Source organism: Canis lupus, chromosome 8 (assembly GCF_003254725.2).
Source record: "Canis lupus dingo isolate Sandy chromosome 8, ASM325472v2, whole genome shotgun sequence".
Classification (NCBI taxonomy): Eukaryota; Metazoa; Chordata; class Mammalia; order Carnivora; family Canidae; genus Canis; species Canis lupus.
The window spans coordinates 10615935-10643831 of record NC_064250.1 but is presented as its reverse complement, the minus strand read 5'-3'; the positions used below and the strand labels follow the sequence as shown (position 1 = coordinate 10643831).

General features: G+C 34.7%; 1 protein-coding gene across 14 annotated transcripts in view; it reads left to right on the top strand.

The window, feature by feature from the left end:
- The window catches only part of HEATR5A (HEAT repeat containing 5A), a 112045-nt gene that overhangs the window by 28240 nt on the left and 55908 nt on the right, over window positions 1-27897 (top strand). For 11 of the 14 annotated variants that reach the window (XR_003135491.3, XM_025444321.3, XM_025444320.3 and 8 more), the window contains 10 exons: window positions 1229-1389; window positions 2585-2840; window positions 3664-3819; window positions 5343-5593; window positions 8396-8507; window positions 13437-13589; window positions 14743-14842; window positions 17695-17804; window positions 22883-23046; window positions 23166-23341. Coding sequence is in view for 13 of the 14 variants with exons in the window: in XM_025444321.3 (XP_025300106.1) it covers window positions 1229-1389; window positions 2585-2840; window positions 3664-3819; window positions 5343-5593; window positions 8396-8507; window positions 13437-13589; window positions 14743-14842; window positions 17695-17804; window positions 22883-23046; window positions 23166-23341 (1639 nt within the window). In the remaining variant the exon portion in view is untranslated. The remainder of the gene's footprint in view (window positions 1-1228; window positions 1390-2584; window positions 2841-3663; window positions 3820-5342; window positions 5594-8395; window positions 8508-13436; window positions 13590-14742; window positions 14843-17694; window positions 17805-22882; window positions 23047-23165; window positions 23342-27897) is intronic. The other 3 variants (XM_035719766.2, XM_025444317.3, XM_025444322.3) reach the window with 2 other exon arrangements.

Sequence of the window (27897 nt, the reverse complement as noted above, 5' to 3'; positions counted from 1 at the left end):
GAGACCGAGAGAGGCAGAGACACAGACAGACAAAGAAGCAGGCTCTATGCAGGGAGCCCGATGTGGGACTCGATCCTGGGTCTCCAGGATCACGCCCTGGGCCAAAGGCAGGCACTAAACCACTGAGATACCCAGGTGTCCCTCTCTCCCCATCCGCTCCCCCCCCCATGTTCTTGAATAACTTTTTAGGTTTTGCATTGCTTTAATCATTATCTAGCATACCTTATACTTAGTTGTTTATTATTCTTTCCTTCTTAGAATTTATGATCCACAAGGGCATGGATTTTATACTGTTCACTGATATAAATCTATGCCAACATAGGTTTACTTTTTTTTTTTTCAACATAGATTTTCATTTGCTTCAGATGGTTATTTCTTTTTTAGGCTAAACAGTAGACTTTTTGGTCATAACTTAGAGTAATGGAAGTTTATTTCTCTACTATATATGACTTGAGCCAATAATGAGAGTCAGAGCTCGTGACCCTCATTATTGAGAAGAATGAAAGGGAGAGAGAGAGTGAGAGCGTGTGCTTGTGAGTATGTGTGTGTGTGTTAAAGAGATCTTGTTCCCTAAATATTCACAGGGAGAAACTCAGCTGTGTCCAACTGCAGACAAACTTGAAGACAAAAACATTCGGCTCTAACTAATAATCTCTTTAATTATGGTAGCCTAAGGCCCAACTGCTGTTTAATAATATTTAGCTTTTGATTTTTTCAGAGACTGAGGATATAACAAAAGTTGTACTTGCAGTTGAGAATTATAAAAAAAAGGACATGGCGGTTACTTTATATAAGTTTCATTAAGAGTTATAGAGCATTTGGAGATACAGAATTATGATTTTGGCATTTTTAGTATTTAAAAAGAGTTTTTAAAGCATTTTATAGCATTTTCATTTGTAGAGAACAAGGGCAGTTTATGTTTTTTGTTTTAGAAGATGGTTAGCCTTCTAACTTCTTTGTGGAAAAGAGGGCAATAAGGCATAATCCCAAAGTGGCTTAGTCTTTAAGATGTCATTAGCATGATACTTCAGAGTCTTATGATTTGACCTCGTATAACTTTTTGTATGTTAATTGTGTAATGTCCTGTCAATTTTGCATTTTGTTTGGATTTTTAGTTTATTTTTGTTTCTATTAACATGTTTACCAAGATCATGCAAATCAAGGTCATGCATTAAAATTTGAGTCTGTAAAGTACAAATCATATGTTTTATTTTGTTCTTTGTTATAGCAGTCTCACGTCAAAGCATTCGCAGAGTATCTCTGGAGGAAGTTCTGGAATTACTAGGAACAGGGTTTCTACGTGGAAGTTCAGGATTTCTTCGAGCCAGTGGAGATATGCTGAAAGGAACCAGTTCAGTCAGTAGGGATGTTCGAGTTGGAGTTACTCAGGTTAGAGTCACAAATGAGTATCTATGTGCAATGCTCACTGGCCTCTAATAAGAATTTTAGTATCTAAATACTCCGGGCATAAGTGATACTGTGCAAGGTCATCGCTTCTGCTCTCATATTTATAAAATAGAGATGGTAAGGCTACTCTTTGAAAGCTAGATTACAAATAAGAGAACATTAGTTACCTAAAAGCCAATATTCACAATGTGTTTTCAGTTCCTAATAATGGGAAATTTTTGTTTATTTCATTTGAAATACAACATTTGTCTGTTTCTAGGCCTTGTGCTTTCATGTGTCTTGCAGTTTAACATGTTTCCCATTGTGCTTTTGTGTGCCTGTACAGTTTAGATTTAAGATACGTGTTAGGTACATATTACTCAGTATGGGAAATGTTGTATTTCCATTTTAAATGGTTTCAACTCCTAAGTAAAGATCTTAGCATAAATCTGGGAATCTAAGCTAAATCTGGGAAAAGTATCTTAGAATAAAATAACACAGAGGTCTCTATTTTCTAAATGCCATTGTGGTTCAAAGCAAATGTATATATATATATTTTTTTTTTTTTGCAAATGTATATTTTTAAAAATTCACATATGTCAAAGTGTTTTATACAATATACAGAAACTGGATTTTTTGAAAATGTAAGATGTCCCAGTGTAATTGTAAACTATTTCTACAAGAACAGATTACATAAGGAAACTACTGTCTTTGTATTTTTGGAGTGAGACCAACCATTAACATTCATTAAAATAGAGAAGTGATTCATCACTGTAAAGTTTCCTTTCACATTTCTAGAACTAAATTCCCTTAGAGTTATGGTATTGGAATTTATTTAATTCTTACAATGTGCTCATGTTTGATTTGGGTTTTTTTGTTTAGAATATTAAAGATCTTGAATCCTTTGTTCAGAGGAGCCATAGACACATTCTCTATATTAGCTGGCCATGCTGATTATCCTGAAACTTTGTACAGTCTGACCAAAATAAAAATGCAGCACAAATGAAATCCCAGTTATAAGACTGTGTACTTTAGTTTGGGCTTTAATAAACAGGCAAAGAAATAATATTATCTTTACATAGCTAAAGCAGCTATAAATGAGAAAAGAGAAGAAACAAATTTTATATATTTTGTAGAAGAGAAAATATACAGAACTGAAATTATTTCATTTTGAAGATAAAACTCTTTTCTCTTTTAGGCTTATGTGGTATTTGTTTCAACATTAGGAGGAACATGGCTAGAGAAAAATTTTGCTACCTTTCTTTCTCATATCCTAAGCCTTGTGTCACAGTCGCACCCCAAAGCCACCCAAACTCAGACTGATGCTGTCTGCGGTCGCCGCTGTGTTTCATTTATCCTTCGAGCTACTATAGGAGGTCTTCTTGGAGAAAAGGCCCAAATTGCTGCTGCCAAGGATATTTGCCAGGCTATCTGGAAGTTAAAGAAAGTTGTGGGTATGGATCTACTAAGACATTCTGTTTTAACAATGCTAGAGGAATTGTCCTTTTGGAAAAACTAGACTGGTATATATTACTATATTAATACAAAAAAACCACTTTTGTAATATATGTCAGTTTTAGGATAAAATTGTCAATATGTCAATGAGATAAATTATCTAACATATAACTGTGGTATATTTATATAAGTCTTAAAGGCTAGTGATATTAATTCCACAGATTCATAATTTTCCTCTTGATGTTGATACAGTGTTTTTTAAATAATCAGTTAATCTCAGGGGTGTCTGGGTAGCACATTCAGTTAACTGTCTGACTTTTGATTTTGGCTCAGGTCATGATCTCAGGGTTGTGAAATCAACCCCCAAGTCAGGCTTCTAGCTGTGCTGGGTGTGGAGCCTGCTTAAGTTTCTCTTTCCCTCTCTGTCTGCCCTTTCCCCCCCCTTACAAAAAAAGAAAAAAACAATCAGTTCATCCCAGTTCCTGTACTATTTTAAGTCCACTCTCTGTATCTTGTATATCAATAAAATTGGAATATTTTTTAGTTTTCCATGCATTCTTTCTTTAGTGCCACTTGTATTAGTAATTAAGGGATCAGTGGTCAGGTAGCTTGAACTAAATTGGTTATATTAGTTCAATTCTTACTCAATTGATGCAAGTCCCTATTTTAATATTTCAGTTAAGTGCCTTAAGGGTTTCATGTATATATAGAAAGGAGGTATTAATTTTTACCTTTATATTTTCTCTGCTTCCAACACCCACCACCCCCATAACCTATTTTAATAAAACAGTGATGTGTAGTTAATTCTTACGCTTCTGTCAGATGCTGTGATGAATGACGGTAATATGGAAATCCGGCTTGGCTCCACAGATGTGACAGCCAGCCAGCATATGCTGGTGTGTGCTTTACAAGAACTTGGAAATCTCATATACAGTCTTGGCACCACAGCTGCACCTTTACTGCAGGATTCAAGTGCAGGTATCTTTGGTTTGTGGACTTGTCTGAATTTCTTGTTTTTACTTTTATTCTAGACACCTTTTTCTGAGGAAAACAGTCTTTAGAGCTCATTTACTACAGATTCCACTACTGATTTGTTATAGAGGTTTTATCAAATAATAATCAAGGTTATTAAAAATATGTATATATTTGAGTTTTTTCTTTTATAATTAAAGGTTATTCACAAAATCACCCTTTACTCCTCCATTTCTGGAGATATTTAAGATAACACGGAAAGAAAAAAAAGCAAACCTGAACTCCTGTGTCTCATCTGCAGTGAAAACATTAGTTTCCATATGATACAAGTAATTCACTTCTTCAGAAGTTCTTCCATGTAGTCTCCATTTTCTTTCTCTTGGAAGATTAATCACTTTGAGAGATAATCCACATACCAAAAAGTTCACCCTTTTGACATATACGATTCAGTGGTTTGTATATATTCACAGAGTTGTTCGACTACCACCACTAATTCCTAAATGTTTTCATCATCCTAAGAAGTCCTATACCCATTAGTGATCCTTTACCCCTTCCCCTCCCCCCAGCTCCTGATAACCACTAATTTATTTACTGTCTCTATCAATTTACCTGTTCTGGATGTTTCATATGAATGGAATCATACATTGTGTGTCTTTTATTTAACCATTTAAAAAATCATTTTTGTTGTTTTTTGTCCTTGAACTGTGATACATATTTATTGCTCACCAAAGCTTACATTATATTTGATTTGTAAGCTCTTTATCCCATATAATTTAGCAGTCAACATAAACTGTTACATTTAACATAAACTTACATATTTTGATGAAGTTGAAAGTTGCATTACAGCAAATGTAGACTTTTATCCTTACTGATAGTGGTATTCACTGTATTCATAATTGTCTAGTAGACCATTGAGTACCTAGCAAAGTCTCAATTTTGTTTAACATTTTGTTCTCAGGTAAGAGTGATATGGTACACAGGAAGCATTATAATTATGTAGATAAATGTACCAAAAGAAATATTTTAGAAAGAGGAGGATGGAGCATAGTGTGACTTTCTTTTTAAGGTGTTTTTGTATTGATAACTTTTAATTCATAGTATCAAATGAATAATGGTCTGAAGATAAAAAAGCAGAACATTATGTGGGAAATAAAATTTTTCTTTTGTGTATTAATTTTAACCAATTTTCATATTAGAAGTAAATCTTGTATATAAAAATCATTTAGGGGTACCTGAGTGGCTCTGTTGGTTAAGCAGCTGATTCTTGGTTTTGGCTCAGGTCTTGATCTCAGGGTCTTGAGTTCAAGCCCCACCTTGGGCTCCATACCAGGCATGGAGTCTACTTTTAAAAAAATCATTTATAATTTTATATATCTTTTTAAAAATCTTTTTTTTTATTCTGATTTGGCTTTTAATAAAGATAACATTTTATATCCATGTGGCTGCCTATTCTTTTGACTATTTTATGGCTAAATGAGTTTATCTGTAGAGCTCACTTTTTTTTTTTTTTTTTTTTTTTGTCCTTCCAGGCATTCTTGATAGTGTCATTTCAGTTATTCTACATCCTAGCATTTCTGTTCGACTAGCAACGGCTTGGTGTTTACACTGCATTGCTGTGGCATTACCTTCTTACCTAACACCTCTTTTAGACCGGTGCCTGGAACGGCTTACTGTACTTAAGTCTTCACCGGAAGCAGTGACTGGCTTTAGTTTTGCTGTGGCAGCTTTGTTGGGAGCAGTGAAACATTGTCCTTTAGGAATTCCTCATGGGAAAGGCAAGGTAATGATTTCATTCTTCACATACGATAATGACATTTCAGGTTTCTTCTAAAAACATCATTGTCTTTTGTATCATCCATTCAAAGCCATGCGGGACAGCTTTCTGAGAAATCAGCTATATTACTTAATTTTTAAATATTATTAAATAATTGCTGTGAGAAACAAAGAGATAGTTAAAAATGTCTTATCCACACTTAGATAGGAGTGGTTTCTGTGCTTTTTATTGGAAATATCTCCATTTAGTAACAGAATTTATTCATGAAGGCTTTACTTTGCTATATATTTAGCTTTGCCACAGAAGTGCATATTAAATTGCATCATAGGGGTGCCTGGCTGGCTCAGTTGGAAGAGCATGCAACTCTTGATCTCAGGGTTGTGAGTTTGAGCCTACATTGGGTGTGAAGATTGCTTTAAAAAAATAAATAGATTAATAAATAAAACTTTAGAAATAGGGACGCCTGGATGGCTCAGCAGTTGAGCATCTGCCTTCAGCTCAGGTCCTGATCCAAGGATCCGGGATCGAGTCCCACATCAGGCTCCTTGTGGGGAACCTGCTTCTCCCTCTGTCCCTCTCTCTCTTTCTCTCTCTCTCTCTGTGTCTCATGCATAAATAAATGGAATCTTTAAAAAAAAAAAGTCTTTAAAACAAATTTAGAAATAAAATTGCAATGTAGAGGAAAGTAGGGTCACAAAAGAAATCTTAAACTTAATTTAATAATTTTATAGTTGGCATTATTGGTGATAGTATTTTGAAATTAGTGTACATAAAGTAAGATAGAGTAGGTAATGTTCTTAGGAAATAAGACTTCATATTTAAAAAAAAAAAGCTGTAGCTGTAAAATCAAGAAAGTTAAGTAAAAGCCCCATATGTTAAATCTGAATGGAAAATATCACTATGAACTGGTTTTTGTTTTCTGTTTTTTTTTTTAAATACTTAAATCTTCACTCTGCCCAGTGGCAAGATCTAAAAGTAGTGACAACCCTGTTAACTAGGAAAAGCACTAGTGGCCAGATTATGGCTCTAAACACCATTTTAACAAAAGGCAGTCAGGGCTCCATGAAGGAATGGCTAGTTCCATATCTAGGGCAGGAAATGCATAGTGTGAATCTGAAATGCTTTGTCATAACAGAGAACAAGAAAGTCATCAAAGACTAGTGTCTTCATTTAAAAGGATACAGAAGGTAATTTAAGGGGCTCCCACTGGCCAGAGGGGATAATATGTACATCCAAAAAAAAAGAAAAAAGTGGCACCAGTGGATTGTATAAGTAGGAATTGTGAGTTATCAGAGAATGTTGTTTTTGACAGTGAAAGCCTTTGTAACCTGGGCCTTACACACTTATAAGTACTTTTTAAGAAATAAATCACCATTCCTTGCTTTCTCACTGTCATGTCATTGTTAGTATTATAGCGTATCTGCTGTTTAGCCTTTGCGAAAGAACGTACCATTGCTTCAGAAGTTGTAAAACTGTTGAGTATTGCCAATGTCACTTGAGTAAGGTGACTGACAACTAACATATTATGTCATATATTTCTAAGCAAAGAATTGCCATTACATGTACTTAATTAAATTTAATTAAGTAATTCAGATCTTACTAGTTACGCAGAAAAGATTGGCTTATTTTATCCTTGCTTTTACTGAGTGTTTTCCATTGATTCTGTTGGCTTCAAGTAGTCCTAAGTTAGCAGCAGTAAGTTGGTTAGTTGTTTTAAAATACACTAGCCTTGGGCAGCCCCGGTGGCTCAGCGGTTTAGTGCCGTGTTCAGCCTAGGGCGTGATCCTGGGGATCCAGGATCCAGTCCCACATCGGGCTCCCTGCATGGAGCCTGTTTCTCCCTCTGTGTCCCTCTCTCTCTGTGTGTGTCTCTCAAGAATAAATAAATAAAATCTTAAAAAAAAAATACACTAGCCTTCTTCTTAGAAAATTTATATGCCTGCTATTAATATTTGCTGCTTTTCTAGAGATATTTGGTAACAGAGATGTTTTCTCAGACAGATGCCTCTTGGCCTCTATACTCTATAATAATAAGCATGCATTATTCACAATGTATGAGATAATCTGGTTCTTCCTCTTTTGCCTATTTCACAGACTTTTGAGATTTTTTTTTAAATTTTATCCACAAGAGACACAGAGATTGAGAGAGAGAGGCAGAGACACAGGCAGAGGGAGAAGCAGGCTCCATGCAGGGAGCCTGATGCAGGACCCGATCCTGGGACTCCAGGATCAGGCCCTGGGCTAAAGGCGGTGCTAAACTGCTGAGCCACCCGGGCTGCCCCACAGACTTTTAAAATATAACATTTTTATGAATCCCACTCTACTGTGAAACTCACCTTAGTGTGAGATTATTCTAAGTACTTTAATTTCTATAGTATACTGCCTCTGGAAAGATTATCAGCTACTCAGGAATCAAAATGGTATGCAAATTTTTAAAAAGGGAGATTCCTGTAAGGAAGCCTTTTCTGGTACTTACAGACTTAAGATAATTGCTTAAAACTAAAAGTAAATTCAAATTCTGTGCACCTTGACTTGAACAATTGTACAATGTCATCCATTTATGCTCTACAAAGAATTACAGGTTGCTGTGTACAACCTAAAATGCCAGTATTTAACCTTGAAACTTAACCTTTTTTAAATAGTTTTCTCTATGATGTTGTCCAATGGTGTGGTCTACATGAATGACAGTCTTTTATCACTTATATTTGTTATATGTAAGAGATAATTTTTCAAGAGATTAACTGACGTCTTTTATCCAGTAACCTATAAATTGATATGCTTCCTTTTACTTAATTTTTTCATACGCAGATTATTATGACTTTAGCAGAAGATTTACTGTGTTCAGCTGTACAAAACAGTCGTCTTTCAGCTCAGCGCACACAAGCTGGTTGGTTGTTGATTGCTGCTCTGATGACATTAGGTAACAACAGTCTTGTAGAAGATTTACATGACTATGAAGTATTTTGTGTTTTCTGAATGTAAAATATTGTAATGTATGATTTGAGGAAACTGATTTTTAATTTGTACCAGAATTTAAGTATCCATACATTTTTCTTCTAACAGTCACCTTAGGAAGCCATGTACTTAATTTATTCAACATGTCTTCAGATCTCCTTATTTGGAATTCTTTCCAAAACTAATTTATGAGCCTTAAGTAGGATAAGCCAATTTGATCACCTTTCTGGCTTAACTCTGAATGACTTGACTCTTCTAAAAATCATTCACATTCATCTTCAGAAGAAAAAAATTTCCACAATGTAAGGGTGGGTAGGAGAATATATCATAGCTTATGAATCCAATTCTCTGATTGCTTTGAGAATTGGTAATGCCGATAAGGTAGTTGAAGAGGATAGGGCTTATTAAATTATATTGATTAAAAATCAGTAATTGTGGGGATCCCTGGGTGGCGCAGCGGTTTGGCGCCTGCCTTTGGCCCAGGGTGCGATCCTGGAGACCCGGGATCGAATCCCACGTCGGGCTCCCGGTTCATGGAGCCTGCTTCTCCCTCTGCCTGTGTCTCTGCCTCTCTCTCTCTCTCTCTCTCTCTCTCTGTGTGACTGTCATAAATAAATTAAAAAAAAAAAAATTAAAAAAAAAATCAGTAATTGTATTATGGTCATGACTATTATATTTATGTCCTATAACTTTGAAACTCAATTTTATTACTTTATTAAATTTCTATTTTAAATCTCTCTTTTATAATCATAACCTTTATTGCCAAGGTATAAAACTGGCTGGATTTAACCAATAAATCATTTTGATACCTCTGAAGTAATTTGATCTAAAAGGAGCTTAAATTAAAACAAACAATCCTAAATGAAGAACTACTTTAAATAATGTTCTTGAGATGATTAAAGAGATTTATTGGACTATATCAAGGTTCAGCTTACAGGCCAAATTTGGCTTACCAACTGTTTTGTACAGGCTGTGAGCTAAGAAGAGTTTTTATATTTTTAGTGGCTTAAAAGAAGAATGTTTTGTGATACGTGAGAAATATATGAAAGTCAGTTTTCAGTGTGCATAAAGTTTTATTAGAACACAACCGTTATCACTCATTTATATATTGTCTGTGGCCTTTAAGGACTACAATAGCTGACCTAAGTCATTGCAAGAGACCGAATGGCTTTCAAAGCCAAAAATGTTTATTGTCTGACCCTTTATAAAAAATATGTACCCTGACCTAGGTCATCGTTTCACGAAGTGTTGGGAATAATGTGGCCAAGCCTTTAGTTGCTTTTGGCTGGATGTTTCATGTCTGTCATATTGATGATATTGCTTAATTATAGGAGAACATAAACTACTTAATAAATGCAGTATTCAAATAATGAAATTTTTCAGAACAAAGTAATTCTATCGGAAGAAGGCTACAGGAGATCCCTTCTCTTTTAAAGAAAGAGATTGGGGGCACTTGGGTGCCTCAGTGGGTTAAGCATCTGAATTTGGCTCAGGTCATGATCTCAGGGTCCTGGGATCAAGTCCTGCATCAGGCTCTCTACTCACTGGGGAGTCTTCTCCCTTTCCCCTCTACCTTTCCCCTTCCCCCCATGCACGTGCTCTCTCTCTCTCTCTCTCAAATAAATAAAAATCTTAAAAAAAAAAAAAAAGATTAGTACTCCATTTTATTGTATATTCCTAATTAACGTACAAAAAAGGATTAAAACTTTAATGTTTTGGGGTGGGTGGGTGGCTCATTCAGTTAAGCATCTGACAATCTTGGTTTGACTCAGGTCATGATCCAGGGTCCTAAGATTTAGCAATGTGTTGGCTCTGTGCTCAGTGTGGAGTCTGCTAATCCCTCTCCCTCTGCTTTTTCCCCCTCTTGCTCTCTCTCTCTCTCTGGAATATTTACTTAAATAGAATCCTTTTTTAAAAATTAATGTTTTCCAATTACTTTGTTTTCTTGGGCTTTATTTTCTTGTCTTGTGCATTATTATTTCCCTTTATTATCAAATTTTAGAATATGTTGTTAGTAACCTAGCAACTTTCAAAGAGCCTCATTTGAGATTTTTGCTCTTAAGTATCATTGTGAACTCATAGATTTTTACACATTCATGTGTTTCAGTCCACCAGTCATTATTCCTTTTGATCCTCAAGTTGTCTCATAAGTGGAAGCCCCTTCATGCTGGTTCATGTATCCTTTTAACATGAACCTAGTATTCTTTAATAACCTGTTAATTTTTGACATCATAAGATGTCCCAGCTTTTACATTTTCTGCCCCAGACTTGTAACAAGACATTTTCTGAGGAGTCCTGATTCTTTTTTTGGGAAATGATATGTAGGTGACAGTCCAAGTGCCTCATTAGTTTTTGCCTTACAGTTTTAACACCTTTTTTGCATTTTCAGCATTTCCTTTACTATTTGCAGTTTCCATCATTTTAAATATATTCACTATTCTGAACTAATGCAGACTCAAATCCATTCCTCAGATGTGAGCTGCAATATTTTTTAATGTTTTTATGCCACACTTTGTACTTTATCCAATACCACCTGAGACAACTTTAATTTACCTATAGATATCTACCTGTCTTACATGTCTGTGGATGGCTCATAATGTGTGTGGTTTCTGATAGGTATATTGTTCTTGGTGTGAATAAACTTACTCTTGTGTTTGTGTTTTAACTTTGTAATTATTATACACTCATTTATACTTGTTAGTTCATATATGTCTCTGAAATGACATTCCCTTGATACCTTTGTAGGAAAGAATTACTACACTGTTTACTATTAAATTAGTGAAATATCTTAAGGGTTTAATGGCAGTTATTTATGAAACTTAACCATGGATATTCAGTGACTCTACACATTTTTATCTGACAAAATTTTTCTTTAAGAATTTCCTCTGACAGCCCAATATATATGAATGTGTGTGTAAATGCACACACGCACACACACACAAGCCTTAGAGTCACTTTTTTTTTTTATTTTTTAAGATTTTGCTTATTTATTTGAGAAAGAGAGAGAACATGAGCATTGGGGAGGGATAGAGGAAGAAGCAGACTCCCTGCTGAGCAGGGAGCCCGATATGGGAGCCTGATATGGGACTTGATCCCAGGACCTTGGGATCATGACCTGAACCAAAGGTAGACACTTAACCAGTGGAGGCACCCAGGCACCCAACAGTGAGTTACTCTTTTTTTATTATTTTTCAGTGAGTTACTCTTAATGGCCTTATTCTGATTTCCTTATTTTATTACAATTCTAGGGGTTTATTAAAATATTTGTCCATTTGAGAGACAGAGAGCTCAAGCACATGTGTGAGTTGGAGAAGCAGCAGGAGGAGAGAACCTTCAAACAGACTGTAGAGCGCAGAGCCAAATGTAGGGTTTAATCCCACCACCCTAAAATCATGACCTGAGCTGAAACCAAGAATCTGATGCTCAACCGTCTGAGCCATTGAGGCGCCCCTGGGGTTTTCTTTTGGTATTACTTCATCAAAGGAAGTAGGAAGTAGTGAGCGAAAGAGTGTTGAATTGCCTTTATGTTGAATTAACACTATAGGCGTTAGCATATGACCTCTTTCTAAAAAGTACGCCAGAAGAAAAATGGAGAAATTAATTCTATTTTAATCTACTATAAATTACATGCATAAAAAAAGATTTGTTTGCAATTGCCCTTTCATTTTGCCATTAGCTCATCTTCTTGTACGTAGGGCAAATTTTGAATGATAATTGCATGTCAAACACTGATATATAAACTCTCATAAACCCCAGAAAGGATCTAAAGAGGTAAATGCAATTATTGTCTCCATTTATAGATGAGGAAATTAAGGCACAAAAAGGTTAGGTAACTTACCCAAGTTTACACAGCTAGTAAGTGGGTGGACCAGAGTTTTAACCTAGGTGGTCTTCTTCCAGAGGCCAGTGCAGTTAGTTCTATGCTATACTGTCTTACTGCGGAAGAAAACCATACAGTTAGCACAACATGGGAATTAGAAGTAAAGAGTACTTACAGGAGGATTTTAAAATAACCCAGACTTGTAAAGAAGTTACAAGTTTTTGGGAGAAAAGCTGTGAGTTTTTTACACTTTCTAGTTTTTCTTTTTTCTTTTTTTTTTTTTTAAGATTTTATTTATTCATGAGAGACACAGAGAAAGAGGCAGAGACACAGGCAGAGGGAGAAGCAGGCTCCATGCAGGGAGCCCGATGTGGGACTTGATCCCAGGTCTCCAGGATCACACCCCAGGTCGCAGGCGGCACCAAACCGCTGCCCCACCGAGGCTGCCCGTTTTTCTTTTTTCTTAACTGATAGTGCTATCAAATAAAATGCTATCTATCCTTGTACATTGCCTTTACCAGGTTTGTGGATTCATGATCCATTAGTTCATAAATGTTACTGACCTGAAGTCTTAAAAAAAATTCCAATCAGATATATCACATCTGATTTTTTTCCTGGAAAAAGTTGCAATCAAAAGTTAGCATTACTTCCAGTATACAATGTTATTTGTCACCAAAAACAGTGGTGCCTTGGATTTACATGATACGGTATAGTTTTTCAGAGTACTCTAAAGTATGCTCTTTCCTTTGGCCCTGACAAACCCTTGGAGACAATGCAAGTGGTGCTAGCTTCATTTTATAGATAAGAGAAACTGAATCTCCAGGTCACAGCCCTAGTGGAAGAGCCGACCCTAGAACTCTTTACTGTTAGTTCCTTATTTTTCCTCTGCGTACTCCACAGTGCCTTCAGATAACAGTTCATTCAGTAGTGGTACATTTGTTAAAAGCAGAAGGTAAAAAAAAATGCCAAATTGGAATAGTGGATTAAAATGTTTAAGAGGGAAGTTTCTGTTTATTGAGTTTTAAAGAGTAACATTTTGGGTTCTTTTTAAGTAACAAGTTGAATAAATTATAGGTCCTGCAGTTGTCAGTCATCACCTTGCTCGACTTCTGCTATTGTGGAAGTGTGTCTTTCCAGTGTCTCCTAAAGATCTAGAAACAGAAAAGAGCCGAGGAGATTCATTTACCTGGCAGGTAACCTTGGAAGGACGAGCTGGTGCGCTCTGTGGTAGGTAAAGTTTAGTCTTTTTTCTCTCTTCACTTTGGCTTTTTCCCATTCTTTAACTTTCCCCATATTTATATCTTTAATGGTGAAAATATCTACTTATGGTGATTTTTGTAATTGAACATAATTAGTGATTATAGCAGATATGTGATAAAAGGAATTTTAGAATTTGGATCTGTAGGATAATGCACATTTTCTTGGATGTAATCTAGTTAGAACTGTCAAGATTGCTTTGTCTTTAGTAGGCATTCATTCCTCTTTTTAGAAATACTAGGTTTAGATTTAATTAGCATTGATTAAATATGGTTCCCATTTAGTTTTTTTATATGAAAGTTATACCCGGGATCCCTGGGTGGCGCAGTGGTTTGGCGCCTGCCTTTGGCCCAGGGTGCGATCCTGGAGACCCGGGATCGAATCCCACATCGGGCTCCCGGTGCATGGAGCCTGCTTCTCCTTCTGCCTATGTCTCTGCCTCTCTCTCTCTCTCTGTGTGACTATCATAAATAAAAAAAAATAAAAAAAAAAAAATAGAAAGTTATACCCTTCTATGGTATATGAACCATTAAAAAATAGTATCTACCATGAATATTGAACTAAGGAAGGTAGTATTTCTGGAAAGACATGGAAACATTGATTTTGGTTTTATTTGTTTATTCATGGCATTTTTACTCTTAAAAAAAGTAAAACAATTTTGAAATTAATCTTGAAACTCAGTCTAACTTTAAAATATTCATTTTATTCTATATATGAAATAACTCCTATGAAAATGTATGTATTTCAGGTAGCATCTATAAGAAACTAACAATGCTGGCTAAACTGTTACCATAGTTCTGCAGAATTAGTATAGAATTGGCAATCTTGAGGTTCTAAGCTAATTTATTATTCTACTTGTGAGCTCAGAAGTTGAGTAAAACTTCAGAAAAATAACATTTTGTTAACTTGGTTGTTCTCTTTTAGTGATTCTAGAAACTTTTTTTAGCTTAACTAGAGGTAAAAGACACTAGCTTCCTTTTCATGCTAGAGTTTCAGGAATTTTTTTTTTTTTTTTAGCACATTTCTTTATTCCTCTAATAAAAATGCAAATGCTGTACCATAATTGATTGCTTTTTCTCATGGCTCATTACATTCTGCTGAGTAAGTCTGTTCTGTTTTTCAGCTGTCAAGAGTTTTGTTTCCCACTGTGGTGACCTTCTTACTGAGGAAGTAATTCAACGTCTTCTTCCACCACTTCCTTGTGCTGTGGATTTGCTAACTCAGTAAGGATGTCTACTTAGATTTTTAAAAATGTTTAATAGTAATCAGTTATCCTCTGAATATGTAGTATCTGTTTAATACATTAATAATATTAGGCCAAGTTTCTATGATTGGTGAATGATTTTTCTTTTGCAGTGGAAGGCAAACATTTAGTTACACAATTTTTTTTTTAGGCTAGGAACTTGGAAGAAAAATACATATTAAAAGGGGAGGAAAGTTACTTGGTGGATATTGTATCTTCCAAATAGTCAGATTTAACCAAGAGATTAAATATTAAACCTCTTAACCTTTTCAGGTATGCATTTTATTGGTTTGTTAGTGCTATTCTGTGTTCATAAGAACCAGATGCTTGTTAACAATTTAAATTTTTTGTTGTTTTTATTTTTCACAAATTTGACTTTTATGATAAGAAGACATAGAGAAAATACAATATATGTCATGAGCACTTGTAATTTCCAAGTTAATATAATGTATAGTTTTTAAAAAGTATTTAATGATATAAAATTTAGTGTATTACCAAAAAATAAATCTAACATATGGCTTATAAACATAATAATAAAATGAACACCTGTGAATCCAACACAACTAGAGCAGGGGTTAGCCACTGTTTGCTGTAAAGGGCTAGATTGTGAATATTGTAGGCTTTGTAGGCCATACAGTCTGTTGCATCTACTCAACTCTGGTAGCTCAAAAGCAGTCATAGATAATTTATAAATAAGTGAATGTCACTATGTTCCAGTAAAACTTGATTTACAAAAATAGGCATTGGGCCAGATTTAGCTACTCTTAACTAGAACATTAACAATAGTATTTAAGTTATCTGTGAGTTCCTTTCACATATCATTCTTTCCACTTATAGGTGATGACTCTTCTGAATTTTATAGTTGTCATTCCCTTGCGTTTTTAAAAAGTTCCTCACGTGTATGTTTCCCTAAACAGCGCATTGTTTAGTTTTGCTTGGTTTTGATCAGGCAAATGGTGTATTATTTCTGAGACTTACTTTTTTTTACCCATCATTGTTTGTTAACTATCTGTAAGTTTGTTCATTGATTTTGGTTGCTATATAATATTTAATTGGGTGTGTATATAGCAACTTATGTCAGTGAAATATCTAAATATATATTTTCCAAAATTCTAGTATATTTTTGTCAATACTTTTTTTGTCAATACTTTTTTTTAAAAGATTTATTTATTTATTTACTTATGATAGAGAGAGAGAGAGAGAGAGGCAGAGACACAGGAGGAGGGAGAAGCAGGCTCCATGCCGGGAGCCCGATATAGGACTCGATCCTGGGACTCCAGGATGGTGCCCTGGGCCAAAGGCAGGCGCTAAACTGCTGAGCCACCCAGGGATCCCCATTTTTGTCAATACTTTATGTGACTACCCTTTGATCCTTCTTCACTAACAATTAGACATCATTCCTAGCCCATCCAGTAGGTATAAATTGATATCTCATCATGATTTTAATTTATATACTGATTCTTGATTATTTGACATTTTATATATTTATTATTCCTCAATATTTCCCCTTCTAAGAATTCCCTATTCGTGCATGTCTTTACTTATTTTTAGGTAAAATAGTTTTTTGAATTAACAGGAATTCTTAACTTAATATCAGATTTATCAGTCCTGTATTTTTTGTTTAGTATTTTCTGTGTTTGGTTTAAAAAATCTTTCTTCAGGGATCCCTGGGTGGCTCAGTGGTTTGGCATCTGCCTTTGGCCCAGGGTGCGATCCTGGAATCCCAGGATCGAGTCTCGTGTCGGGCTCCCGGCATGGAGCCTGCTTCTCCCTCTGCCTGTGTCTCTGCCTCTCTCTCTCTCTCTCTCTCTCTCTCTCTGTCTCTCATGAATAAATAAAATCTAAATAAATTAAAAAATAAAAATATAGTGACCAAACCAAAAAAAAAAAGGAAAAAAATACAGTGACAACTCAAAAATTAACTAATTTCTTCTAGAAACCAGAAAGAGCAAGTATTAATTTCCCAGAAAATACAAATGAATAAACATTACCAGACTTTCTTAAAGTACCTGGAAACTTCATGCTATGATAATTTAGTGGATTTATTCCTGACACACTGAAAGTAATTCCGTTATATTTCTGTATTGCTAAAAAGATGGAGACCATACTCCAACTGGTAACATGGAACCTTCAAAGAGCAGTAGTAATCCTTTAATAAATATTTGTTAGACGAGTGAGCATCAGTAAAATGATGCCTTCATACCAGTAGTGGTAATGAACAGAAAATTAAAAAGTACATGAAAGTGAAGGAGATAAGAGATTTTGTGATTGAAACTTTTAGGGAATCATTGGCTTGACTTATGCTTTATTAAAAGAGAATTTGTTTCATGATCTTTGCATGTTTTGACGCTCTTTTTTTCCTTTTTGGTGATGGCATTCCAGATCAAGTTTCAAAGAAAAACTTGGATTTTTTACCTGCATATTTATGTTTCCTGTTTGTTTTTTTCCTTATGATTCCTTTTCTACATAAGGATTTCCTTTTCTTCCATTTTTTACAAATGCCAATTTGTAAATTGTGGAATTTGGTAAGAGTTTGTTTTTAGACAAAGTACTGATGGCCTTAGAGATCTAAAGCTGAATTAAATAGTTCTGTTGTACGAAGTGTGATAGAAAACGTAGTTGAATAATTTCCATGTGTGACACTTATAATACCTCTTATAACTTATCATTACATTATTTTTTTAAAAAGGTAAAAAGAAAAAAAAAGAAAAAACATAAAAAGAGCACTATTGTTTACTAATAATATGTATAACTTTTATATTTATATGTCAATCTATTTTGTATTTGTATGTTATATATCTTATGTACTTATACTTTTTCTTTTATATTAAGGCTTTCTTCAGTACTAAAAACATACGGAAGCACTTTGAAAATGCCATCAGTAGTTTATAGACAAAGGCTTTATGAATTACTGATTTTATTACCTCCTGAAACCTATGAAGGTATGTGCTTTAAACCAAAATGTTTTACTGTTTGGCTGGAAAGTAATACCCAAATGAATGGTATGGTGTTTATTTAGTACCTTTTTTCTAGGAGGTATAGTGAGTTCAATCTCAACCATTGTGTTCACCATTATATAGTAAGGAAAGTAAATTTTTTTAAAAACCTACTTTTTAACTTTCTCCTCTGGGGAATAAAAGTCCCTAGTTCCACCCTGTGGAAGAAAATAAGTCACAAAGATTGGTCTTGATTCTACTCTAGGGTTTGGTACAGAATATATAATGTAGGCCTATTAGATATTGACCCCTAGCTTCCTTCTACAGTGATTATCTACTGTACACATTCTCTTCCACTATTGTATTCTTCACTGTGCCCAGACAGAAGTTTAATACTGAACTACCAAGGTATAATTGATTTTATAAGTTTAGAGTAAAAAAATAAAAAAAATAAGTTTAGAGTATAGGTTTTGCCTTTATTGGGTTTAGATATGACCTTAGATTAATGGTATACTATGACTGGTAAAATAAACTTGCCCCTGTTTTAAAATTAGTTCGGGATCCCTGGGTGGCGCAGCGGTTTGGCGCCTGCCTTTGGCCCAGGGCGCGATCCTGGAGACCCGGGATCGAATCCCACATCAGGCTCCCGGTGCATGGAGCCTGCTTCTCCCTCTGCCTGTGTCTCTGCCTCTCTCTCTCTCTGTGACTATCATAAATAAATAAAAATTAAAAAAAAAAAAAAAAATTAGTTCTAAAAACTTTATTGTAAATTTAAAACACAGTTTTAAGAAAATACATTGCTAAAAAAAAAAAAAAAAAAAAAGAAAATACATTGCTACTGTTGAATTGCTCAAAATGCTTGTTTTAGGAGATGAAAGTTATAAATGGACTCCATTGGGAACTTGATTTTTTTTAATCTTAATAGTTTTTAGCCAGCCATATTAAGTTGATAATTACTTCAAAACTACTTCTTGTAAAAACACATTTATTGGCTTCTTATCCTATTCTGCAGATAAGTGCAATATAATATATACTATATTAATTCAGAATATTAACCTGTGGCCTTTATTATAATGTGAGTAGTATTGTTCCCACTGCCTTTCTTCCTGGTTCACAAATGTGCCTATCAAAATATTTGATGTAAAGTAATCATTTAGGATAAGAAGAAGAACTGTAAAAAATGGGAAATTGTCATTTCTCAGGAATTGTATCAAAAGAACCATTTCTGTATGAGAGGTACTGTGGTAGAAATTGTGTATATTATCATCTCATTTATCTTAGGACAATACAGTAATCTGGTTATATTTTCCTTATTTGACAGATAAGGTATAGAGAAGTTATATAAACCAACTTAGAAACATATGTGCTGTAAATAGTGGAATCAAGATTATAGATCTGCTTCATGCTATGCTACATACCTATTTATAAGTAACCTAGAAGAGATTTAACGAACAGTCAAGACTTAGTGATAGGTCTGTCTCCTTGTATACTGTCTCTTAGTATATAAGAGCTACCTGCTAGATATAAAAGCTCTTGAGATAATTTCTGTGTTCCATACCTCAGGTAGCTGTCTGGTTCTGGCAAAAACAATTCCCTTTAGACATTTATATCATTTTTACCATATTTTGGAGTTTATTTTCAAACTACAGATAAAAAAATTAATTTCTTTTAAAGTCTTCATTAAACATCTAAGAATACCAGAATGTCAACCTAAAATATATATCTTCTAATAAATGATAATATAAATCTGCCCTTAAAAGATTTAAAGAAAAAAACAAAGTTTTGTATTTTTTTCTCAGAATTGAGAATACAGTCAGAAGTCCTAAAGGAATAATGAATATACACGTGTATGAATTTTTTTTTAAGGACTTTATTTAATTCTTCATGAGAGACACAGAAAGAGAAGCAGAGACATAGGCAGGGGGAGAAGCAGGCTCCCTCCAGGGAACCTGATGTGGGACTCAATCCCAGGACCCTGGGATCATGCGCCGAGCTGAAGGCAGATGCTCAACCACTGAGCCACCCAGGCATCCCATGAATATATAGATTTTAAATCAGTTCCAGAATATTCACTGGGAGACAAAGTTAGGAATTATTATAAACTTCTTGAGAAACAGAATCTATGTTTACCTTTACCCTCTTTATCTTCTTCAAGGATATCTATTTTTTAATATGATTAAAGAAGAAATTAGTTTTAGAAAAAGAAAATATGGAGGTATTAATAGTTTCATGTTTCAACCAAAAATAATTTGCCATATCTTGGCTATCTTTTTTCATTTTTAAAACTATAGAAATAAAATTAAGGATTTTTTTTCCTTAAGGATTTTTTTCAAATGGTAGTCTATATAATAGATTTATGTATATGGAGCGTAACAGTAAGAACTTTACCATTAAAATATCAGTTGAAATTTAAAATAATGGTTCATCATACAATAATAATGTATAGTAATTTCTAAATCTTTTAACACAAAAGGAAATAGGTCGTTAAAGTTATACATCTCACTAACTCAAAAATATGGTTAACAAAACGGAAGTTAAAGTTCTGATGATACTGCTTGGTACAGTGGTTTGTCAAAAAGTAAGTTTACAAGACAGTAAAAAATTGCTTTGTTGCATACGACGTATTTAATAACTTAAATGACTTTGTGGTCATCCTGCAGATGCAGAATTTTTTTGTTTGTTTGTTTTTTCAGATGCAGAATATTTTCATGAGTGACTTAGTTTCCCAAAATTTGTGGAATAAAAATTGGGTTCTTAGTTTTTATTTCCTGTTTTAGTTTTGTTATGGGCTAGTGTTTTAATATTCTCCACACTGGAAGTTGTTCCTCATTAGCAATAGAAGGTCAATGATGTACTTCTACAAAAACATATTTGCAGGGGTGCTTCGGTGCCTCAGTCTGTTAAACATCTGACTCCTGATTTTGGTTTGGGTCATGATTTGGAGATGGTGGGATCAGGCCCCTCATATGACTCTAAGCTTGGTGTGGAGACTGCTTGTCCAACTCCCCCTGCTTCTTGTGCTCTCTCTCTCAAAAAAATAAAAAAAAAATTTTAAATAAATAAATAAAAATAAAAAATGGAAAAAAGCACATATTTGCTTTTTTTTTTTTAAGATTTTATTTATTTATTCTTGAGAGACACAGAGAGAGAGAGAGGCAGAGACACAGGCAGAGGGAGAAGCAAGCTCCATGCAGGGAGCCCAACGCGGGACTCGATTCCCAGTCTCCAGGATCACGCCCTGGGACGAAGAGGTGGTGCTAAACCGAAGAGGTGGTGCTAAACCACTGAGCCACCCAGGCTGCCCCAACCTATTTGCATTTTAAAAGGAATCATTCTTAAGTGTACTTTGTTCAAGGATTTTTATGAGCAGTCACTTTAAGTGAGAAATAGAGAGGGGCACCTGACTGGCTCAGTCCTTGAAGCATGTGACTCTTGATCTCAGAATTCTAAGACTGAGTTCCACATTGTGCATTGAGATTACTTAAAAGATTTTAAATCTTAATAAAATAAGGGATGTCTGGGTAGCTCAGTTGATTGAGTGCCCAGCTCTTGATTTTGACTTAGGTCATGATCTCAGGGTGGTTGGATTGAGCCCCACATAAGGCTCCATGCTAAGTGGAGAGTTTGTTGGTGATTCTCTCTCCCCACCCCCTGCCTTACACTCTCTCCCTCTCCCTCTAAAATAAAAATCTTTAAAAAAAAATAAAATGAATGAGAAATAGAGAAACAATTTCCACACTTAGTGGTAAATATCTTTGAAATGGCAATTAGGTCAATGTGATAATGAACCAGTTTTTGAAAATGTGTATATATAAGAGAACAACCATAAGCTGCTTCATGCCTTGTTTTTGTTTTTAAAGAGTTGGAGGAGGGGTAGCAGGAGGGAGAGAGAGAATCTTAAAGCAGGCTCTATACCTAGCCCAACTCTGAGCCCAAGACTGGGCTCAGTCTCCCAATCCTGAGATCATGACCTGAGCTGAAAACAAGAGTTGGTCAGTTAACCAACTGAGCCTTCCGGGTGCCCTGCGCTGGCCCCTCCATGTCTTATAGAAGATTGCAGTGCTGTCTATGAACTAGGTTAGCCCCTGAAACACAAATAAAATGGATCCTCTCTGGATCCAGTTTCCATGTTATTTATTTACAAAAAAAATATAGACAATAGAAAAATTAAACTGCACTAGGGCATAAATTCATAAAAATTAAGATTGTAGAAACTTCTACAGAGCAAATAACCTCATTTTTTCAAATAAATTACACAGGGAAAAGTAGAGGGAAGAACTGTAGATTGAATGAGACTTAAGATACATCAACTAGTTACAAAATGTAGACTTAGATCTTGATTCAAATAAAAGCAAACAAAAACACATTTACAAGAATTGAAAATTTGAACACTGAATAAGGTATTTGATGTTTAGTGTTTTTTAAAACATATTATAATAGAAATGTGTAAAATGTCCTTAGCTTTCAGTAATACAACAAGGAAATATTTGTAGATGAAAATTTTCTGCCTTCTAGGGTTTACTTCAGAATAATATGGGAGGTGGTGAGATGGTGGATGGAGGTAGAGTGAAACAAAATTTATCCAGCTGGTCAAGATATATGACACTCAATCATATGCTGAGGTGGTGGGGAGTTAGGGTATGATAATACTATTATGTCTACTTGTGTATATGTTTGAAATTTTCCATAATAAAAAAACATGCTGAATGTTTATAAATTATTATTAGGCAATGGGTTTTTAAAACAAATATAATTTATCTGCTTTTGTATTCATCTTTTTTATTGTTTTTGTCCTTCATGTCATTTTATTTAAAATGCTGGTAGTATTTATTCAGTATCATAAGGTATATACACATGTACTTTGAGATGTCTTTTCGGTATCTGTTCCTAGTCTTGTGACCAGTAGCACCAGTTGAACCATTTGTTTGTAGTGTATTTTTCAAGGATGAGATATATAATATTTGACTGTAATAAAGTTAGTTGATGTGTAGATTAAAAGTCTGCCTGGGTTTTCTTTAACCCTGTATTCTAGACAGTTAACTGCTTTTACTAATTGCTAATTGCTATTTTCTGTAACTCAACAGAAAACTTCTGTGCTATCCTCAAAGAGCTGGCTGCTGACTTGACTGCCTCTGATATACAGGTGGCAGCATCTGCATTTTTACTTCCACCCCTCTGTCATCAGGATGATCTTGTGATATTAAGTCCTTTGCTACAAGAAACTGATCATAGATTTATTGAAGAACAGGTATAGTCTTTTTTTTTTTTTTTTTTGGTATAGTCATTTTTCAATAACTCATGGGTTGACTCATTCTGTAAACAGTCATTTTAATACTTTATATATATGTATTTTTTTGTTTGTTTTAGCTCCTGCTTGGTAATGGTATTGCTTGTGGAAGTTTGGAGTATGACCCTTATTCTATTTATGAGAAAGATGTAGAGGGAGATTCAGTGCCTAAACCCCTGTCTCCAGTACTTTCAGTTATTAGCTCTGCAGTCAAGCTCTTTGGAGTTATATGTGCTCATGTGGGAGAAGCTCAAAGGTAAACCATCTTTAGTAGTTCACTTATCCTGAAATACAATATTTAAGGATGGGATTGGTTCAGTGAATGCATGATAGAAAACTGTTGCATAAGAAAAATGTCAGAAGTTCTTATTAGTGGGGTGACTGAGTGGCATAGTGAGTTAAGCATCTGACTCTTGGTTTCTCAGGTTGTTATCTCAAGGTCATTAGACTGAGCCCTGCATCAGGCTCTGCACTCAGCACAGAGTCTGCTTGAGATTCTCTCCCCTCCCCGTCTCCACTGGTGCTGCGAGTGCTTCTGTCTCTCATAAAAAGTCCTTAAAGGAGTTATAGATGACAGGTTTTAGGTGAGATAAAGGGTCTTGTTTAATTATTCACCTGGCTAATATTTAATAAGTAATTAAGTCATCAATTAAATTTGGTGATTAAACTGAAAACTGCTAGACTCTGTTGTGGATATAATACTTTATCCACAATTACCTTATCATCTAGCTGAAAATACAAATAAAAAAATCAGTGGTATCAAGAATTTTGATTTATGAGCTGTTGTTACAAAGAAGTACCCTGGTTTTCTGCTTAGATTAGGTCTCAGGAGTTTTCTTACCATCAAAGCTTTGTGGAGCCTTTAAAGATCTTTAGTTTGGTGGATTTCAAAAATTAGATTAAAATTGATTAGTCTTCGGGATGCCTGGGTGGCTCAGCAGTTTGGCATCTGCCTTTGGCTCAGGGGGGGATTGAGTCCCCCGTTGGGCTCCCTGCATGGAGCCTGCTTCTCCGTCGGCCTATGTCTCTGCCTCTCTCTCTCTGTGTCTCTCATGAATAAATAAATAAAAATTTAAAAAAATTGATTAGTCTTCAGTTTGGTAGATTTCACTCCACTCAAAGTAAACTTCAGTTTTGTTTTTTAAAAGATTTTATTTATTCATGAGAGACACAGAGAGAGAGACAGAGACTTGATCCTGGGACTCTAGGATCATGCCCTGTGCCTAAGGCAGACACTCAACCACTGAGCCACCCAGGCATCCTTAAGCTTCAGTTTTGAAATATCAAGGGTTAATAATGGCTTCTTATTGTGAGTGACAGTTTCATAATTGATAACTGAGATAATACTTTCTTGGAGACAAAAAACACTACTCATCTAGTATTCAGGAAATTGTTTTTATGTGAGATACTAAATGCAACATGAATTTCTCCCATAGCCTATGCTGTTTAACAATTCACAAATTAGTAACTGTTCTCATTTATTCATATTCTCTCCATTCCTCCCTTCTCTGTCTCTCTCCATTTCCCCCTACATTCCCTCCACTCTCCCTTCCTTCCTGACTGCCTCTGGCATGCTAAATCAAAAATAATAACATGTATTTAGATCATTGCTTTTATATCATTTTATCTAGTTAAGTCTTCCAGACAATATCAATTAGATAGAGAATTTACCTTGGTCTCTTTTGATGAAGACTCACAAAATTTTTTTAATCTTGTCAGCCACACATTTTTGGGGGGTTTTGTTTGCTTTCTTTTTTAAAGTAAGCTGTAGGACCAATATGGGGCTTGAACTCATGACCCCCAGATCAAGAGTGCATGCTCTACCGACTATGCCAACCAGGCACACTTCAGCAACACAGTTTTGAAGCATGTCTTTGGATAGTTTACTTTTTAAGTGGATAGAAAAGTGATTAAACCTTATGTTGACTTTGTGTTGATTTAAATAGCCTCATGTTATATTATTTTAAATGATGGCAGTATTTGCTTAGTATCATAAGACACACACACACATGCTGAAATGTCTTTTCAGAGTTTAAATTTTAAAAGATGATGTTTTTCCCAAATTTATTTGTAGCCTCTAGCTCCCTGTGTATATTGTAACTAAAAGTTATGGTTATAATCTATTTAGGATAATATATGACTAAATTTATAAATGAATGCTATAGCACTAAAAGATGAGAGAACCATAGTAGTCTGGAATATTCAAAGGAGAATTGATAGAGGGGCTCTTGAATGGCTGATTCGGTTGAGTGTCCGACTGTTGGTTTCAGCTCAAGTCATGATCTCATGGGTCATGAGTTTGAGCTAATGCTCAACAGGGAATCTGCTTAAGATTCTCCCTCTCCCCTTACCCTCCCCCTGCTTATGCTTGAGTATCCTCTCTCATATAAATAAATCTTTAAGGAAAAAAAAAAGATAAAATGAGAGTGAACTAGTTTGTAACTATACCATTTTATAGAGCATATAATTTAAAATAATAAATTTGGATTAATACAGCATAACTACAGTAATGAAACAGGGGTTTCCTTGAGGGGGAAGGATTTAAGTTAAGCGTATTCTTTATATATATATATGTTTTTTTTTTAAGATTTTATTTATTTATATGACAGAGAGAGAGAAAGAAAACATAAGCACGGGGAGCAGCAGGCAGAAAGAGAGGGAGAAGCAGACTCCTTGCTGAGCAGGGAACCCCACCTGGTGCTCAGTCCCAGGACCCTGGAATCATGACCTGAGTCAAAGGCAGATGCTAACCGACTGAGCCACCCAAACGCCCCTAAATTAAGCATATTCTTAATGGCTCCACTAACTCTTTTTAATAGGTCTAAGACAAAAAGTGAAAATAAAAGAAGATTCTTTTTACAAGCTTTTCCTTTTTAAAAATTGATTTTATTACTCTCTTAGAGGTTTTATTTAGGAAAATGATTTTTTACTCCTCTCTAAAATTTAATTAACTTTAAAATAAACTAAGTTTTTTTAACCTCACTTGGACTAAAGTAGCATATAGAATGAATATATATTTAAGGGAGGAGAGTTTTTATTAAAAAAATGTTGAGACGTAAAAGCAAAGCATACTATGTTTGCATTCTAACTGAATAAAAATAGCAGGCAGTACTTTGGAGATTTTTAAAGGAATTGATCTGGCAGGATCCCAGATACAGAAAGTGGATCATAAGCAGCTATCAGCAGTTTCCATTGGGTGTCATTAGAAGACCAGAGGAGAGAAACTACATAAATAGGAAAGTTAAGTTTCTAATTTCCTGTTATCCCAGGTATGATACTTGTTTAAAATGGCAGACCCTTTTTCTTTTGGCTGTGTATTTACATTTCTAGAGAAAAAAATGTTTTAACTGAAATTTCAATATTTAACAACAGCAGCTAAATATTTCAAAGCATTTTGTTGTCATTGTGGTTAGCTTTGTGTTTAAAGCAGCTTAAAAGAAACTTTTATGACATGAGATTGCCCTAAGATTAGAAATAGGTTTTTCATATTTTGTTTATGCCCTTAGATATTAAATTGTCTTTAAATCACTTGGTTTTGGGATCCCTGGGTGGCGCAGCAGTTTAGCGCCTGCCTTTGGCCCAGGGCGCGATCCTGGAGACCCGGGATCAAATCCCACATCGGGCTCCCGGTGCATGGAGCCTGCTTCTCCCTCTGCCTGTGTCTCTGCCTCTCTCTCTCTCTCTCTCTGTGACTATCATAAATAAATAAATAAAAATTAAAAATAAATAAATAAAATAAATCATTTGGTTTTCTCTATGTTGACTAAAGGATTCCAAAAGTCAGAAAACTGCATTGGGAATTTTAAAACATTAAAATGTTTAAAGTTCTAGAATGTCAAGATAATTTTATACAGAAAAGAACTATGATTGGTCTTGTGCATGTGTTGTTTGTGCTTACTTTGAAACATTTTGTACCTAAGGTCAAAGAATGAATTACTTAGTTCACCTGAAGATTGTTCTTCCCTTGAGAATACATTACAGTCACTTAGACAACTTTTTTAAAATGTAGATTCTGATATAATAGTATGGTATATGTATATATTGGGTATGGAAATTTTTAAAGACTCCTTAGGTGATTCTGACTTGTAGCTAGGGTAGATTTGCATATAGCAAATCAACGTTTTCAGATGTTATGTCTTACTGTTTATTCAGTTAAGTATATATTTCTAATTTCTGTAGACCCAAAACTTTGTTTCAGTATCTAATATCATTCCAAACTAACAATTGTATTATCAATACTACTTAAGCATACCAATTTAGTATTACTAAAAACAAGTCATCTCCATCTTCCAGAAGATTTAGAATATTTTGTGGAGATCTCTGTCAGCATTTAGGGATAAAGAGTGGAGAAAAAATAGGGGGCTCTGGCAGGTCTGGTATAGGTCAAATTCAATTACAATATAACAAAATTCTCAAGCTATAACCTTATATATTTTTAGTACTTTCAACATGACATTGTTCCACAGATAACAGATGATTAGGATATGAGTTAATAATGACATTTTAGGTTTTTAAACCTGTGAGCCTGACCATATGGTTATCCTTAATTTCTCTTTGTTGTCATGTTTACCCTACATAGTCTCTGCAGGCAGTTTGGACACAAACATGTTCTTAAAATGCCTTAAAAATGGTCTTGAAAACTGAAAAAAAAATTATGTATAATATACTTATCATGTGTATAATAATAATTAGAAGTGGCTTAAATGTTTCAAACTAGGAAGTGGGTTAAATGAAGTATTATATTGCCAAACTATATTACACTATTAGCCATTTAAAATTATTTCAGTATCATAGTTAATAAGATGGGAATAA